The sequence below is a fragment of the Nicotiana tabacum genome, chromosome 19, assembly GCF_000715075.1.
Source record: "Nicotiana tabacum cultivar K326 chromosome 19, ASM71507v2, whole genome shotgun sequence".
NCBI classification, from domain to species: Eukaryota; Viridiplantae; Streptophyta; class Magnoliopsida; order Solanales; family Solanaceae; genus Nicotiana; species Nicotiana tabacum.
In genome coordinates this window covers 88,628,283-88,648,124 of record NC_134098.1, presented here as the reverse complement: position 1 = coordinate 88,648,124, position 19,842 = coordinate 88,628,283, and the positions used below count along the sequence as shown (strand labels likewise).

Here is a 19,842-nt window from a genome sequence, read left to right as displayed (position 1 = left end):
GATAATTAGGGTAGATTTTTCATTTATGAAAATAAACCGAAAAAATACCGAACCGGACCGAATAAATTTACATGGAAAAAATATATTTATATATTAAGTTTAAAAATATTAAAACATTAAAGTTTTCCTTGAGCCTTGGTATTATGAAAACGGTTACAAGGCAACAAGTAATTAAACTCATAATCCTAATTTCCAAACCTATTATACTACTCCTATTGAAACTAAACTATTTCTAGCATATTCAATAGCAAGACACAAGGTATTCTATCTATTATGAGTAGCAAACTAAATGTATTGAATATGTCTCCTTCGTATGATTTAAATTTATAATTTCGAATATTTAATCTTCTATAGACTTTATTCTTGAGTCCCAACTTGCTTAATATCTTTCCACCCGTATGATTTATATTTTCTTTGTCTTTGCTTAGTTTCTTTTACGCTTGATAGATCTACACTCTAGCCATCTTTTATGTTTTTTTTTAATTCATCACCCTTTAAATAGTAAAAATATCTAGAGAGTTTTGGTAAGTCCTATAAAAGTACGTATGTTATTGCATTCTGCTTCTACTAGTGACTTTTAAATGACATTTAAAAAAATACCGAACCGTACTGATACCGAAGAAAAACCGACATAATTGGTACGATTTCTAAAAATCTAATTTTGGTTATACATAATAGAATAACCGAAAAATTGATATAGTACAAATTTTATAAAATAACCGGCCGAATCAAACCATTGACACCGCAAATACAATGCTTTATATTGGATATATAAGAATACTATTTGAAGAGTTTTTAAAGATACTGATCTACTTAGCTTTACTGTTAAAAGATTTTGAATTAATATCTGAAAATATTTTATTCTAGCTAGTAATAATTGTGATATTGATTCTGCTTAGTGAACAAGTACAGTAAAAAGGACAGTCCGGTGCACTAAGCTCCCGTTGTGCGCGGGTAATCAAGTACAGTAATGTTCTTAAAACTTTCGTAGTTAAGTTACTGTAATTACCTCACACTTCTTTAATCATTAGTTACAAATGCAACCTACTTCACTGCATCAATCGCAAAACTAAGAATGTTTTGATTTTCAAAATCGACACAAAAAGAATAGGTAGGATACGATCATCAAAACCTATCCAATAATTAAAGGTCACGTAACTTTTATGTCTTCAACTTACTTGAAATAGTAATAAAAACGTGTATTATTTTATTTTGTATTTGAGTAAAAGACAACGCTCCTACAATATTTTAATATTGTAAGTGGAAAATCGTATAATAATTTGTTTGGATGTTGATAGCAATCGCGAAAATTCGAGAAGATACAAAAGAAATATACTAAACAAAGGGAAAATTGTTAGACGTGTTTTTTTAATGATTGATGAATGATATTCAAGGCCACTTGGCACGGATGCAATTGCTAAATACGTTGGCTCACTAAAATTAACTGCTATTAATGTGTTTAACACATGAAAACAACAAACAAAATAAAATTTTGTCAAATGCATTCCCTCTACAGACACATCTATCAAATAGAAAATTTCACGTTACTTAGTATATACGGTGAAATCGAGCTCATGATGCATCCTATCCTCCGACAAGATAAATCAAGCTCGAAATATGGCAATAAGGAACCGAAATCGAACTTAAGTCCCACCGGACTAGAACCTGGGGGCATGACGTCTGCCTTCGAGAATATCGAGGCCATGATCCCGGAATCGGTCCTAACCTCGAGCGACTTCGAAGAACATTGTCAGACAATCCAGTATAGCCAACAAAAGGCCAAAATATTCGGGACCGGCCGAATATTACGGCGAAGATCTCGACACGTATCGATAAGGAGCCGGTAATCAGCGAATCAGAAGATTTTTTACCTTTTATGGAGCTGTACCTAAAATAGGACTCCTTTACTATATAAAAGGGGTCTAATAATTCATTTTGGCACATTATAACACGCACTCAAAAGCAATACATTGTTATTTTCTCTATCTTTAAGCTCTTGTTCTTCTGTTTATCGACACTGGTCGTGGTGAACCCGGCTCGACGGCAATTATTCCATCAAGGCTGGAATTATCCAACTCGTGTGGTTTGAATTTATCTTATCTTTATTTACTCAATAGCAATTTAATTTATCGCTTTGTGTCAAGTTAATCTGTGTATCCTTAAAATCACTTACAAATTTAATTGTTATCCGATTTTGAGGCTAAACAGTTTGGCGTCCACCGTGGGGCCGAGGATAATAGCGGCAATTTGATATAAATTCTCGTAACACATACTATTTTACACTTGTTCTTTCAAATGTATTTGATTCCAGGTTAAAATCGAAATGTCAAACCCACAGTTTGTCCCTCTAAACACGGATACGGATTCCAGCCACCATGGTTAAAACAACAATGCAGCACCCAGTAACGAGGTTCCCCAGTCGATCTCGGCGGAGTCCCGGTGGCAGGTCTGTCACGCCCCAAAATCGGGGAGCACGACCGACGCTCAGCCGAGTGAACCCGACCGAGCAAGCATGTTAGATTTCCTTCTACCTAACTCATCCATGAATGGAGATAATACATATTTTCATTAATTTGACAAATGGGTGTTCATGTCTACAATACTAATTCACTTACCAATAGTTTCATCATTTTTAGAGTCTCAAATGGAACAAGTAATACAACCACAACATAATATAGTTTGACTTTCCCAGCACCAATACACAACCCACACTATGTCTACGGAGCCTCTAATAGATACAAAAGAGTACTATGATAATGCCGGCAATAAGGCACCGGCTATACCTCAAATACAATACACGAGGAACAAAAGATACATAACCCCAAAATGAAGTGGGGCTCACCAAGTCAGCTGGGAAGAGGATGTACTGCTATCACTGATCAATGTCTCCTGCTGTGGAACCACCTGCATCCATTGAAGATGCAGCGCCCCCGGCAAAAGAGACGTTAATACATATGGAATAGTACTAGTATGAATGACAAAACATCCTCTCAATAGAATAATAAATAATACAAACAAGAATATACCATTGTTCGCAATACCATTATTCACCATACCAATACCACCGTACTCTCAGAACGGAGTCTGATCACGAGCCGATCAGCTAGGCTATCTCATTAGAGACATCAATCATAATTACTTTCAATATCAATACCACCGTCTTTAACCCGAAGTCCGATCACGACCCGATCGGCTAGGCTATCCATTAGGGACATCGACCACAATCACCATTTCAATTACAATTTCCAGCACAATCACCACCATGTGTACGGTATGGTATCCGATCACGACCCGATCGGTTAGGCTGTCTTATTCGAGACATCAACCTTTTTATATCAATCATCATATTTCATACTTCTTTCACATCTTTTCATTTTATTGGCACTAATGGCCATAATTATAAATCATTCTTGGCACGTTAGTCGTATTTAGTATTTCATGCTCATCTTTTCACTTTCCAAAATCAACATCATTATCACCAACAATAACAATTCAAATCAAAGTGTGTAGTACACATGTGAGCAATTAAGAGTCTAAGGCACATAGAGATTCTTCACAAAATTTGGCATAATAGACTTCGTTTGAATTTGACTTGAAATCGAACATTTTTATTGCACAACCCTTATTTTTAACACATCCCCAATTGATAAAATAACATAAATAAAGTATTTGGGATACTTGTTAAACATATATCTTTCAACCCAATCTTACTCAGAATAGCCAATTCTTATAATGAACCACTCGGGACTTACATAATTTACATGAATATCATGGGGTTCAATTCTAAGAGAAGAGTTTAGCCAACATACCTCAATTGAGCTTCCTTAAACTCTAGAATATTCCGGAATTCTTAGCAACTTCAATCTATTGTAGAAATATAATAAATTGAACCAAAACTAGGAAGATGATCATGGTTCTAGCTCATTTGAGCATTTTATCAAATATTATGTGTACATTAAGGTTTCAAGGTCCTTTATGGAGGATTCCATTGTCCCACAACCCATTCTTTACCATCCTTAGTTCAACAATCTTCCCACACTCTTTGATATCACGTGCATATAATAAACAACTCTCATGCCCAAGAATTATCTTGCTAATTACCCATTTTCATATAATTTTAAATTAGGGGGTAGGGTGTAAAATCTTACCTCTAGGATGAAGACCTTGTGGGTTATCATTGTTAATCTTCCAAGATTCGAGCAAGAATTGAAGAACAATTATTGAGGAACATCTTCTCACTCTAGGGTACTCTGTCTCACTCTAACATGTCAGATTTTAGCTCAAAAATGCCCCAAAGCGTGTATTTAACGAAGTAGGGTCAGGTTTTAAAAACCCAAAAAATGAAGCTCCGGAACAACGTCTTCGATTGCATATGCGATCGCATAATCGATATGCGGACCGCATAATTGGTGTCTAAAACAGGCAAAAATTTGCCTGGGTCTGCAGTCACTATACGGCCCCCAGATCTGTTCTGCAGTCGCATAGTCGACCGCAGAATAGCATCCAAAATTGCCCCTCTCCTGCCTCACTCTGCGGCCATTATGCGGTCCGCAGAGTGATTCTGCGGTCGTATAATGGATCGCAGAAATGCATTTCTCTGCCAAAAATGTTTCTTTATCCCTCAGTGCATTGTTCAACCAAAAAAGTTCGAGTCGCGGCTCACAAACTCGCCTCGTAGAATTTATACAATTTTCAAACACGTAAGCCCAATTTGGCACCACGAAATATTATTTTCTTATGCGAAATTTTACGGGGCCTTACAAGGTCCCATCGATGCCAGTTCGCATGTGGCCATCAACACAAATCTGCCTACCGACCCCGAGAATAGCTTACGCAGGGAAGTCTGATCAATTGCCCAAAATACGCACGATGGTGAAAATGATCGGATCAGCTTGCGAGTGAGCTTCAAAATGTTACAGGATCAATATGCGGCGATAGCCTAGTTGTAGAACCAAAGCCGAGCACCGATCAGGGTTGAGCCCAAGCCATCCCGGGAAGTCACCCGCAGAAACTAACCGATCACGGAGAGGCCGGATGAAAATGAATCGGGGACTAACCCCGAGATCATAAAAATGTTTGAGGAACTGACAAAACGGATAGAATCGGGGAGATGAAAATTAAAGCCAATGACAAAAAGGTGGAAACCTACAATTCCAGGATCGATCAAATCTCAGGAGCATCTCCAATATTGAAGGGCCTCGATTCCAAGAAATTTGTCCAAAAATCTTTTCCTCCGAGCGCAGCGCCGAAGCCGAGCCCGAAAAAGTTACGCATGCCCGAAATTTCTAAGTATAAAAAAATGGCCGACCCAAATGAGCACGTGACCTCCTATGCATGCGCCATCAAAGGGAACGACTTGGAAGATGACGAGATCGAATCTATCTTGCTAAAAAAGTTCGGGGAAACTCTATTCAAGGGGGTTATGATATGGTATCACAACCTACCTCCAAATTCTATTAACTCGTTTGTTATGCTTGCGGATTCATTCGTAAAAGCACACGCCGGGGTTATCAAGGTCGAGACCCGGAAGGCAGACCTTTTCAAAGTGAAGTAGGGGGATAACGAGATGCTCAAAGAATTCGTGTCCCGGTTCCAAATGGAACGGATAGACTTGCCTCTGGTAGCGGATGATTGGGCCGTTCAGGCCTTCACCTAGGGACTCAATGCTCGAAGCTCGCAGCTGTCACTTGGGTAAACGTGCATAATTGGTATCAATCAAAAATCAGGGTCAAGATGACCAAATTGGGGCCCCTTCAGGGTCCGTTTATCTCGTCAAATCAATTGACAGAGTCGTGAGAGACATTGATCGTGAACCATAGTCGAACAGGGATCTGTATCAGCCATACAATGGAGACCGAAGAAGCTATGGATCTTGGCAAAACCCCGTGAAGAGTGAAAGAAGGAGTGATACGTCAAAACAACCGGGGACTCATGAGCAAAAACGGGTTTGACAGGCCCATCGGGCCGAAAGAAGCGTCAAGACTATCGGAGTACAACTTTAATGTCGATGCCGCCGTCATCATATCTGCCATTGGACGTATTAGAAACACCAAATTGCCTCGACCTTTATAGTCCGATCCAGCCCAAAGGGATCGTAACCTAATGTGAAAATATCATGGCACTCACGGTCACAAGACAGAAGATTGTCGATAATTGACAGAGGAAGTAGCTCAGCTATTCAATAATGGGCATCTTCGAGAGTTCCTGAGCGACCGAGCCAAGAACCACTTTAGGAACAGAGATTTTGATAAACAGACTGAACAGGAGGAACCTCAGCACGTCATCTACATGATCATCGGTGAGGTCGATGTTCCCTAGGGGCCGATGCTGAAGCGCATCAAAGTATCTATCACAAGGAAAAAATGAACTCGAGATTATGTGACGGAGGGAACCTTATCCTTCAATGACGAAGACGATGAAGGGATCATGCAGACCCACAACGACGCACTAGTAGTATCAATACTTATAATAAATCTCGAGTTAAGCGTGTATTAATTGATCCATGTATCTCGGTCAACATCATCAGATCGAGGGTCGTGGAATAGCTCGGTCTGCAAGATCATATTGTGCCCCCGGTCTGAGTCCTAAACGGGTTCAACATGGAATGTGATACCACTAAATGAGAGATAATATTACCGGTGAACACTGCCGGAACCGTTCAAGAAACAAAGTTCTATGTGATTGAAGGAGACATGAGGTACAATGCTTTATTCGGGAGGCCATGGATTCACAACATGAGGGCGGTACCCTCGACTCTGCACCAGGTGTTGAAGTTACCAATGCCGTTGAGGAATAAAAATAGTTTAAGGAGAATAACCGGCCGCAAAAGAGATGTTCGCAGTCGATGAAGTGGTCCCGATATCCACGCTTTCAACACCGAAGGAGCTTGGTCCTGTCACCAAGGGAGAAACCAAATTGCAACTACTGACACCGACTTCATCCCAACCGAAGTAGCATGAGATGGGCGAGGACGATGACTACGGGGTTCCCAAGTCTTTCATAGGTCCCTATGATTCCGACGCTACCAAATCGACGGTCGAGGAATTGAAGCAAGTCGTATTGATCAAACACTTGCCCGTTCGAAAGGTATACTTGGGCATGGGGTTGAATCCCGAGCTCAGGAAAAAACTCATTCAATTTCTTATAGCTAACGAAGATTATTTCGCTTGGTCCCACCTTGATATGACAGGAATCCCGCCGAAAATAACCATTCACAAGCTAAGCTTGGACCCGAAGTCCCACTCGGTCAAGCAGAAGAGGAGACCCCAGTCCAAGATCAAACATGTTTTCATAAAGGACGAGGTATCTAAACTCTTTAAAATAGGATCCATCCGAGAGGTAAAATACCCGGACTGGCTAGCAAACATAGTAGTAGTCCCAAAAAAAGAGAACAAATTAAGAATGTGTATGGATTATAATGATCTGAATAAAGCGTGTCCCAAGGACTTTTTCCCTTTGCCTAACATCTATTGCATGATCGATGCGACGCCCGGCCATGAGATCCTCAGTTTTCTCGACGCCTATTCCGGGTACAATCAAATTCGGATGGACCAGGGTGATCAGGAAAAAACTTCCTTCATCACCAAGTACGACACCTACTGCTATAACGTGATGTCGTTCGGACTAAAAAACGTCGGTACCACTTACCAACGCCTAGTAAATCAGATGTTTGAAGAACAAATAGGAATATCAATGGAGGTTTACATTGACGATATGTTGGTTAAGTCCTTACGAGCAGAGGACCATTTGAAACATTTGCAGGAAACCTTTGGCATATTGAAGAAATACAATATGAAGCTGAACCTCGAGAAATGTGCATTTGGAGTCGGGTCCGGTAAATTCCTCGGGTTCATGGTATCTATTCGGGGGATCAACATCAATCCCAATAAAATCAAAGCCATCGAAGATATCAGTTTTGTGGATAACGTGAAGGTCGTACAAAGGTTAACCAGACGTATAGTCGCTTTGGGGTGATTTATTTCGAGGTCATTCGACAAGAGCCACCGTTTCTTCTCACTGCTGAAGAAAAAGAATAACTTCTCATGGACCATGGAATGCAAACAGGCCTTGGAAGAATGGACTCTACAACGCGTGCCTCGAGATCAAAACAGCGAAGCCGATGCCCTTGCTAACTTGGAATCATCGGTCGATGATGATGAGTTCAACTCGGGGCGGTCGTGCAACTCATGAGATCCATAGTGGAAGAAGGTCATGCCGAGATAAACTCAACAAGCCTAACTTGAAACTAGAGAAACAAATATATAGAATATCTCAAGACTGGAAAATTGCCCTCGGATCCTCAAGAATCGAGGACACTGCGTACGAAGGCAACCCGGTTCAGCCTGTTCGAAGACGGTACATTATTCCGGAGAATATTCGATGGCCCACTCGCAATATGTCTAGGACCCGGAGACACCGAGTACGTTATGAGGGAAATCCACGAAGGCACCTGCGGAAATTATTCGGGCATCGAATCACTAGTTCAGAAAATAATCAGAGCCGGCTATTATTGGATCGACATGGAAAAAGACGCAAAGGACTTCGTACAAAAATACAACGGATGTGAAAGACATGCTCCGATGATTCATCAGCCCGGGGAGCTACTACATTCAGTCTTGTCACCCCGGCCACTCATGAAATGGGGGATGGACATCGTCGCCCCCTTCCATGGGCACCTGATAAGGCTCAATTTATATTATTTATGACTGACTATTTTTCTAAATGGGTGAAAGCCCAAGCGTTTGAGAAAGTCAGGGATAAGGAAGTCATTGATTTCAACTGGGACCACATAATATGTCGGTTCGAAATACCGACCGAGATTGTGTGTGACAATGGGAAGCAGTTCGTCGGCAGCAAAGTAAGCAAGTTTCTCGAGGATCATAAGATCAAATTAATTATGTCGACACCCTATCACCCTAGTGGGAACGGGCAAGAGGAGTCCACGAACAAAACCATACTCCAAAACCTCAGAAAGAAATTGACCGACGCCAAAAGAAAATAGAAAGAAATCTTTCCCGACGTCCTATGAGCTACCCCGTTCTCGTTGGTTTACGACGCCGAAGCTCTAATACTGGTCGAAGACGAAGAACTGAGTCTCAGGTTTCGATATGCAACCGAAGAATCAAACAACGAGACCATGAATATGAGCCTGGAACTATTAGATGAAAGGCGCGAAGCCGCCCTCATCCGGATGGAAGCCCAAAAACAACGGATTGAGAGATATTACAATCGAAGAGCCAACCTTCGACACTTCAATATCGAGGAGTTAGTGTTGAGGAAGGTCACATTAAACACCCGGAACCCGAATGAAGAAAAGCTGGGACTGAACTGGGAAGGTCCGTATCAAATTATCAAGATCATTGGGAAAGGGTCATACAAGCTCGAAGCAATGAACGACGAGCGACTACCGAACAACTGGAACATAACTCACTTAAAACGATATTACTGCTAAGGTACGACCTCGTTTACTTTTTTTATTTATTTACGTTTTTGACTAACACTTGGAGGTAACTTTCAAAGAACAATACAATTTTTTAGGCCTGAAAGCACGTGTTGCACTTTTTCCCTTGAACCGGTTTTGTCCCAAATGGGTTTTCCGGCAAGGTTTTTAACGAGGCAACAATGGATCGTGCTAACTTAGAATCAAAGATCGGTTGTCAACAATAAATGAGGCTTCTTTATGATCGACCTCGAATACTGGGGGCATCACCCTTGGAAAATGATTTTGGCAAGGAAAGAAACTTTGTGCTCGAATAGTCTAGGCTCGATGGATAGGATTTACTGTAAGGGACAAACGATCGAATGAACCGTGACCACATAGACCACTCGAGCCCGGACACAATGCTTGAACAACACATGTGTACCTTTGTATATTATGCACAACATTGAAAGAAAGTTTCTACCTTGCGGATAAATATTTTGCCCCTTGAAAAATGTTCTTTCTTACATTTGATCCCCCGAAGACATCGAGCCCAAGGGACACCTCACTCGGGGACTGCTGCCCAAGGAAGGTTCGAATGTTGGGCCTCCGTCGAGACCAAGGCAGTCTCCTTTTCCGAGGCCAGGCGGTCCATCCTGCCTCTCCACTCTTCGGCCTCGACCTTGACTGCATCCATCTCGGCTCGAAGTTGGTCAATCCAATAAATCTTCTGCTGGACTTGCAGGTTCCGATCATTAGTCATCGTGTTTAGCTCATCGTCACTAACTTCAAAGATTTTTACCTGTTCAACCAGGTCGGCATGTTCCTTCCGGGCCACTTCTAATTCAGCTCGAAGGCTCTTAACCTCTCCTTCATGCTGCTCGCTGAGAAGTTTGTAGGTATCTTTCTTCTCAGTAATCCCTCTGACTTCGGCTTTGAGCTGGTTCAACTCATCCTGATATCGGAGGAAAGTTTCATGGTGAAGCACCGAGGCCTACAAATACGAAAAAGAATATAAGGATTATCAATAAATTAGTTCAAGTATAAGAGGAGGAATTGAAATCATCGAGAGTTGTCTAAAGTTACTCGGTTCAACGCTTGTTGTGCCTTGTTGAATAGGCAGGGCGTGTCTACCTCATTCATTTTGGCTTGGTCTTCCTCGGTCACCACGCACCAAAGGAAACTAGCCACCCTTACGGGGGGCGGAAAGAACCCGGGTATCCTCCGGAACGGAGATGATGATGGATCGCTTCAGGTTAGGATCGACACTCGGGGCAGGGAACCGGTTGATCAGTTTCTAGCTCGAGGTAATCCAACTTGCTCCAGAAGATGGACTCTTCTTCGGTACCTCTAAGTCACCCAATCCGGTGACATCCTACGTGGCAGTGGAATCCACGTCATCAAAAAAGTTGCGAAAAGGGTCGTCCTCCCCATGGGCCCCCTCGTTGGGGCGTTCTTTTGCCGTTTGGGCCTTGTTGTACATAGACTCAGTAAGCGAGGGTGACTCGGTGATGTCTATCACACCGAATGCCTCCTTCGGAGAACTGCCCGCATACCGGGAAGCTTCGGCCCAGGCCTCCTCGTCTACCTCTTTAGCTTAAGGCAGATCGGTCTCGTGGTTCTTTAGTTTTAAGGCCCCCTACCCTTCAAGTTGCAACGGCATGTAGGCCACCAGAACAAAGGGTTCTTCTTCTTCTTCGGATTTGTCTCGCAGCCGATAGAGCGAATCCGAAGATGGTGCTCGGGCACTGGTGCTTTCTTTTGACTTACGCACCAGCCTTCTTCTTCTTTTCTTTTTCTTCGAGCTCGGGGAACTCGGAGCCCTTTTTCTATTCTTCTCTTCGGCCTGTCTCGGAATTGGGGACTCGGTAGGTAAGTCCTCACCACCGGCTAGAGACCTCAGCTCGACATCCTTAGATAAGCCTGCAAAAAGAAGTAAACGGAGTAAGGGCTTAATATTAAAAGAGGAATCCTAATACTGCTTACTCGGGAAAGAAGTCTCACCATGGAACGGGCCTCCCAACGGTCCTTCGAGAGCTTGCGCCACGAGCGCTCGGCATTCGGTACCCGAGCAACAGCTGCACCGCCACAAAACATCGGTAAGAAAAAGAGAAGTAAGTGTAAAATCGACATTCGAAAGCAAGTCATACTTACGTGAGATATTCCACTTCTCGGGGAATGGTTTGCACTCGGCTTAGATTAAGTCCAAAGTCCTCACTCGGACAAAACGGCCTTGCCAGCCCCGATCCCGGTCCTCATTAATACTTGAAAACGGGGCCTTACTGGCCCGGCGCACAAGCTTTATCAGTCCCCCGAAAGATTCGGGGACTGTATAAGCGAAGAAGATGGTCGATAGTGAAGGAGCACCCATCGACTTTGTTCTCAAAGAACCGGAGGAGGATCACGATCGTCTAGAGTGAAGGATGAATCTAACAGAGGCATACCTCGTGCCTCTTACAGAAATCTATGATGACCGGGTCCACCGAGCCCAATGTAAAGGGATAAGTATAAATACTTAGGTATCCCTCGACATGGGTGGTAATGGCTTCATTGGGGTCGGGGATCATTATTCCTTATCGGCCCAGTTGCAGTCTTTTCGGACCGAAGGGAGGTCTTCTTCAGTGATCGAGCAGATGTATCTCGAGACCTCCTCATACCGGCCTTGTACGGAGGAAGGTTTTTCAACCTTGAAATCGACGTTGACCAAGTATTCCCCGGGGATAAACATTTTCAAAGGGGGTTCAGGTACTGGTTTGTCGACGACAGCGCGCTAAACGGTCTCCTCGGTCTCAGTAGCCGACCGCGAAGTAGAAGGGTTTTCTTTCTGGGGAACGGTTTTTGAAGTCTTTGCCAGTTCTTTAAAAAATGGAGAAAAATCCAAGAAAGGTGGAAAAAGAAAGAAAGTTGAAAGATTGGACTTGATGGCCTAAGATGAAGACGGGTAAAAATTCTTGCGAAGGATCTCAAAAAACCGGAGTAAAAGTGCTAGAAAGTATTGAAATCTTAAAGGTACGAGGGTAGAAGGTTTGGATATAAAGTTAAAATGAACAAAGAAGGGGGTATTTATAGTATTTCAGATGCGTTTCGCATCCAGGGACGGCCGACCAAAGGCTGACATGCATTTAATGTCAATAAGACTTGACTGACGAGACGTTTCAGTTTTTTTGTCGTTTCTGTCACGATGCATCGAAGCAAGAGTCAGAAGCTCATGTCGTTTCTCATCGTTTACTCTTCAAAAAATGAGGAGACTATCTGTATACGGGTGAAGCCGAGCTCATGATGCATCTTATCCTCCGACAAGATAAGTCAAGCTTGAAATATGGCAATAAGGGACCGAAATCGAGCTTAAGTCCCACCGGACTAGAACCCGGGGGCATGACGCCTACCTTCGAGAATATCGAGGCCATGATCCCGAAATCGGTCCTCGCCTCGAGCGACTTCGAAGAACAATGTCAAACAATCCAGTATAGCCAACAGAAGACCGAAATATCCGGGACCGACCGAATATTACGGCGGGGATCTCGGCACGTATCGATAAGGAGTCGGCAATCAGTGAATCCGAAGATATTTTGCCTTTTATAGAGTTGTACCTAAAATAGGACTCCCCTACTATATAAAGGGGGTCTAATAATTCATTTTGACACAGTGTAACACGCACTCAAAAGTAATACATTATTATTTTCTCTGTCTTTAAGCTCTTGTTCTTTTGTTTATCGACATTGGTCGTGGTGAACCCGGCTCGAGGGCAATTATTCCATTAAGGCTGAAATTATCCAACTCGTGTGGTTTGAATTTATCTTATCTTTATTTACTCAATAACAATTTAATTTATCGCTTTGTGTCAAGTTAATCCACGTATCCTTAAAACCACTTACAAATTTAATTGTTATCTGATTTTGAGGCTAAACACTTCGGGGTCATTTGGTAGCGGGTTAGAGAGAAGTTATCCATGTATTAAAACTAGGATAACTTTATACATTATTTGGTTAAAAGAAGGGTAAAAAATAATCTCCACGTAGAAGCTAGCATAAGTTATACAATGTTTGATTGTTTTTTCTTCTTTTCCACATAAAATATAACATTGCTAATACAATGTTTGGTTCATATTTTTCTTTTCCGCATAACTAATAGATGTATAAGTTATGAGGGAATCTATATATTATTTATGCAGTGTAGAAAGTGGAATAACTTATACATGTATTAGTAATACTTGTATTAAAACACAAAATGACAAGAATACCCTTTATTCAAACTTGTATTTTTTTTATTTTAAAATATATATTTAAACTATACTAACAATTTTAATAAAATAAAGTAAGCAAATAATAAATAACACTCACATTATATTTATATTACTAATTCTTATATAACTACCGCATAAATAGTCTCCGCATAATTAATCCATGCATAACTAATCTCAACATAACTCAACCTTGCATAACTTATCCCTACATAACTAATACATGCATAACTAATCCATACATTACTTATTTATGTATAACTAATACATCGATAACTAATACATATATAACTAATACCTGCATAACTCTAACTGGCAACCAAACGACCCCTAAGGGTCTGGATTTTGTTACTATTAATATTATTTGGACGATGGCGCACTGTCACATGACATTACTACTCCCGTGTCTAATTGCACATGTAAAGATATTATCGTGTACGAAATAATTGTGCTAATTTTCCAAAGTATATGTTATCCCATGATCCCAAATATCAAATAACTTTATCCACCAAACTTGAACATATAAAAAAATATCACTTAGTATTTTTTTGCTTGGAAATTTCATTTTATACGGCAGCTTAATTTAAAGATAGTTGATGTATTTCTTGGCAGTTGTAACTTGTAATTCAATTTCTATCACAAACAGAGCGACAAAATCATTCTATTTAGCAGCTTAATATGAATTACTTTTCTCATTCCTTTCTTAGTTTTCAAGCAATTTCAATTTGCTCTACAGTTTCTAGCTCAAAAAGAATTACTAATATTTCGATCTCAAACAGAGGGACAACATCTGGAGTCCGAGGACAAAATATCAGTTTTTCCGTGTGAAATAAGGCATTGTTTCATACATTCTTTGAAATAAAGCTTCCATTTGTACATCCCACACAGAAAGAACTGTAACTCCCCATAAGGTTTGACTCTTTAGGTAATACCACAATCATATACAGATAAAATTTCTTTTACCAAACTGAAAGAGAAGGGGAAAATATAAGAAGAAATTACTTGATTGCAATTGATGATTTTGTCCAGCATGCAAGTCTGAGATGACAAATGACATAATCCTTTTGAAACAATGAGAAATTGGTCGTAGTTTTTTGTATTTCCAATTCCTGGCAGATTCCTAAGGCTGCTAAATTTCCTCTTCTTTTTTTTTGCTTTAAGTATTAAAAACAATATTTTTCTTTAGAAATTCACGAATCCAATTTGGCTCCTGACTTTTTTGTAATTAGGATTACACAATCTGTACAAGCTAGTAAAAATTCGATCAGAGATTAACTTCATTGGAAGATGATTCAATTAAAAATTAAAGTGATTGTAATATGTTTCAGTAATCCTTTTGCACTCTACTTTGTTTTTAATATCAGTAACCTTTGTTTGCTCTACTTTCTTTTTCCCTTGAAATAAACAAAAAGGCGATGAGTGGAATCTCCCTTTTTCAAAAGCACCAAATTTATGCTCTATTTCTCCACAATTAATATGAATAATGTTACATCAATGAATCTATTACCAAGTTAAGGCAGAGGAAGGCGTTGAGTCCTCATTCAATTCCAATCGAAGAGTATAATTATTTTAAACTTATATATTGGTATTCTTTTATACTAAATATTATTTTATTTTAACAATAACATATTCAGTGTATTCTAACAGCGTGGAGTCCAGAAATAATATTATATACTTAAATTTTATTCTTATCTTGCAGAGATAGTGAAGCAGTTCTGTTCTCATGAAAAATAAAATATTGTTTTATTAGTTGACATAAAAATGGAAAAAGCTAAAGAGAAACAGAAAAAATGGGACACCCCAAAAACAAAGGAAGAGGGAGGGGGCAAATAATGAAATGAGGTCAAAGTCAAACCCACTTGATAACTACAAATAAAATCCCTCCAAAAGGTCTCCATTCGACTGAGAGTGAGACATACACACACATCATTCTAGTTTCTAGAAATAAAAGAATAAGAAAACAAAAGTAAAAAAAAAACCAATGTCCGACAAAACCCCTTTGTCTCCCATTCACATCCAAACATATTCTTCTCTCTACTTTGGGCTTAATTCTCTCGTATCCTGGCCATGCTTGCTTGTCCCCTATACCACAATTTACCCAATAATCATAAGAAAATCTTCTTATTCTTGCACAAAATCTTCTTATTGTTGCACGAGTTTAAGTGATATACATCAATAATGTAGGAAATTTTTGTACTATCATATTACGCAAAAATATTCACAGGTTAAGCTTTCTTAAAAATTTGAAGATTTATAACCTTGAAAATAAGGTAAATTGGTTGCTAAAATAATCAGAGGGTGAAAAAATTTCTTAGACTAATAATGTATACACTTAAACTCTTGTTGCACGCGACCAAGTGTCAGGGGCAGATTTAGGGGGACGGAAGGGGGTTCACCCGAATCCCCTTCGTCAAAATATTACACTGTATATAATGATAAAATATATTTTTTACCTCTATATATTATGTTTGAAACAACTCAAAAGCATAATTTAGTGGTCAAAGAGTTTCAAAACCTTTGTAAGTTCAACGCATGATCTATCTTAAGAACCAAACAATTCTTTTATCACTCCTATCTATCTTAAGAATCAAACAATCTTTTTATCATTCCTCTTCTATTTCTATTGTGAAACATCATGGAGTTGATTGCCTGGCCTTTTACCATATAAAAAACTCGGCTTACGTACAAAGTAATCAGTTGAAATTGTGATCTCACATTTGACATCTACTTTTTTTCTAGACTAGTGTCTCAAATTAGTCATTATAACATAACAGTATTTTTATTTGAAGCAATCGAAATTTGTTTACCTTAACATCATTTTTAGTGACTCTTTGTGAAGGGCAACTTTACAAAAGATGTTTGACATATTAAGCTCGAATTGATATTTAGCATGTTATGGCAAAAAATTGATCGGACCTAAGGAATTTGAGCAACTTCATTTTTTTTTTCCAATGATTTTAAATTCTGTGGTACAACATTGTATACATGTTTTGGTACACTAATGAAATTGACATACAATAATAAATAAATCTTCAAATCATGTTAGAAAGTTTAAAATACAATCACACCGATTGTATATAACCTTACCACGTGAAAATTATAGGGATAATATACAATAACATTTAAATTACCAAAAGATTATAAAAATCTTCACTTGTCAATTCTTTTCTATGTTCTTATTAGCTTAAGAACAAAGTGAGAATATACTATGACTAGATAAATTGCCCAATTCAAGTAAAAAGTACATAACTTAAATCGTTAGGCAATTATATTCATTTCTATAATATTATGAGTTTAACTAAATATTCATCAGTGTAAAAAAAATGTACACTACCATGTCACTACCATGTCACATTATCTATCGTAACAAGTAACATGCCTTATATCAAGATTACATATCACATTTTTATAGTGTTACAGGTTACCTAATAGTGTAAAAAGTTTTTTGCAATGTTGATTGTAAAGACTCTGAGTTAAACTCTAGTCTTATTACTTCTACGTCAATATTTTCCTGGCATTTCAGATTCTAATTCACATGTTCTGTAGTGATATAGAAGGATATTAAAGGGGAGAAGGGGTATACAGAAAATTAACAAAATATTCAAGAATTTATGATTATAGTAAATATATAAAATATGTCCATCAAAAGTATGCATGCATGAAAAGGACCTAAGAGAGGATTGATATGAATAGAGAAAAAACAAATAGTGCAGATTTTCTGTCTTTTCTCCTCTCTCTTTGCTTTCCAGTAGTAGACTACACTGCTGCAAAAAAGCCAGTCCTCTTCTCTGCCAACTGCAACCACCAGCTAAGCTCTTTTTCTCTTTTTTTTCCATTATCATGTAATTTTTGAAAAGGACATTAAAGGTAAATACTTCTGAATAGAATAAATATTATTACCACCATAGTTGGTAATAAGAAAGAGAAGATAAATTAGGTGATTGATTTTAATGAGGACTGCCAACAGCTTCCACAAAAACTCTGCTAATTGAAGATGCCAATTTCATTTGCTGTTCTTGTACTCTGCTTTTCTTGAAAACAGGAAAATATGAAGATGTTGACTCCAAATCCCACGAATCATTTGAACTTTCTGAGCTGTAAATTGGATCAATTACACCACTTGGGCTACTACTTGGATTCTCATATTTGCGTTTGTGTGAAATGGGCTTAGAACAAACTTCTGAGATGAGTTCAAAGCAATTATTCACTTTCTCCTGTGTACAGTAAAAGCAGTAAATGGTTGCAGTTAATTCTCTGGAATATACTCATAGTATAACACTTAATGGCTGTTTTAAATTTTCACCATGTTGGGGTGTAACATGAAAAAAAACAGTAACAATCAAGAAAATGGTAAAAGACAAATTAATAGAACTAACCTTGCTAATTTTGAGAACCCCAAGAAGTTGATTTTGGTATTCAACAGAATTACAAGGCTCAACTTGATGAATAACGTGGAGCATAATTGCAGTGGCTAATACAGACGGCATATAACGTACGAATCTACAATCTGTATTATTAGGCAAAGATGTCCAAAAATCAAAAGGGGTTTCTTCTGTTACTTTTCTTTTTACTTGTTATCATCGAAAAATCTAATCTTTAGTCAAAATAAGATTCCACAACTGTTATTCAAAAAAGAACAAAAAGAAAAAAAAAACTGATATGAGTTCAATAATTACCAGCCATAATAGAGAGAAGGAGACTTTCACATCTTCTAAGAAATTCCCAGTGAACATTATTCTTTAGCCCAAGCCTCCTTATAATATGATCAAGAAATGAAAGTGGGGTCACTGGATTCATCCTCCATTTTAGTGAAGACAACACCAAAAGCTCCATTCTTTGAATAGTTTTTGCCTCAAACACATATTTAGCATCCTCCACCTGTAAAAATCAACATGTTTTATAAAATGAAAATTTCAAGAATTTGGTAAAATAAAGAAGTTAGAAAAAAAAAGGTTATTACTTGAAAGTCTAAAAGAAGAGGAACTTGAGTTTCTTCAACTTTAGCAGCTAAAGAAAGACAAGTAACAGCAGCAAGTTGAATCATCCAAGGCTTATCTTTCTGATAATGAAGACTAGTCAAAAACCTGTCAAAGTAATTGATTGCTAAAATGGCAGTCAAAGCAGAGAAACCATAATAACCATTCACTTTTAAAATCCATTCCACAGCATCTACACGAGCTGAACAGAGTAAAGGGTCATCTTGAAAACTGTTAAACCAACAATGGGTTTCTTTTTCTTTAGAGAAAAGTGAAAGAAGCTCTTCATCTTCCCAAAACAAATCTTGTTCCAACAAAAGCAAAGGCAATAAAGAATTAGGCTTTGTTGTTGTTGTTAGTTCTGAAGAGAGTGGTGTAATAATAGTCTCATCATCTAATAAATCTCCCCATTTTTCTTCTTCTTCTTCACAGTATAGAGCATCTAAAAGGAAAGATTGAGATAGTTCTTGTTGCTCATTGTTTTCTATTGCCATCTTCTAGTAAGAAGGGAGTAGAAGAAGAGATGTATATAAATCTCTTTTTCTCATTATACAAAACAGAACTTTTTCACCATACTCATTTTCATGTTCTTGTATCTCTATTTTTTTCTCTTTTTTGTCTGATTGTGTGTTGTGGGAGGTGTGAAGGGAAGAAGAGTGAAGAAGAGAGAAAAGCTATAGGAGGAGTACTACTCAGAGACTCGTTTCTCAAAAACAGAAAGAAAAAAGAAAGAAAGATAAAGGAAGAGAAAAAGAAAGAGATTTTATCAGAGTGGATGTCACGCTTGTCCTTTCTTTATATGTAGTAATAGGAGTATGTATTTTGATTTGAGATTGGGACTGAAAGGAGGAGATTTCGATGATTTTTGTTTGGGGGCTTTGGTTTTTTTTTACTATACTCCACTTTCTTGGTATTGGAATGGTAAAAATAAAATAATAACTAGTAGCAGTGTAGGATATGTATAAAGATACAAAATAGAAGGGGATATATATACATACTTTATATACTATGTAGTAGTAATAGTATGTTGCAGAAAATGGAGAAAAGGCACACACACCAAGCCGGATCTTCTCATGACAGAGAATTTGAAAAGGCAAGGCTCATCTTACACCGGCTCGTTTGGTAATAATCAGATAATTAATCACGAGATTAAATTTAATGAGTTTAGTTCATGTTTAATTGAGATAAAATTACGGTATAATTAATTT

General features: G+C 38.6%; 1 protein-coding gene across 1 annotated transcript; it reads right to left on the bottom strand.

Moving 5' to 3' along the window:
• Positions 1 to 17,256: 17,256 nt before the first annotated feature.
• On the bottom strand, positions 17,257 to 19,350 carry LOC107793085 (cyclin-D3-1-like). Its single transcript, NM_001325558.1, is given in 4 exon segments — positions 17,257 to 17,872; positions 18,035 to 18,165; positions 18,335 to 18,536; positions 18,619 to 19,350. Coding segments are annotated over 4 exon segments (1,110 nt in total). The 5' UTR covers positions 19,129 to 19,350; the 3' UTR covers positions 17,257 to 17,605.
• Positions 19,351 to 19,842: the final 492 nt, after the last annotated feature.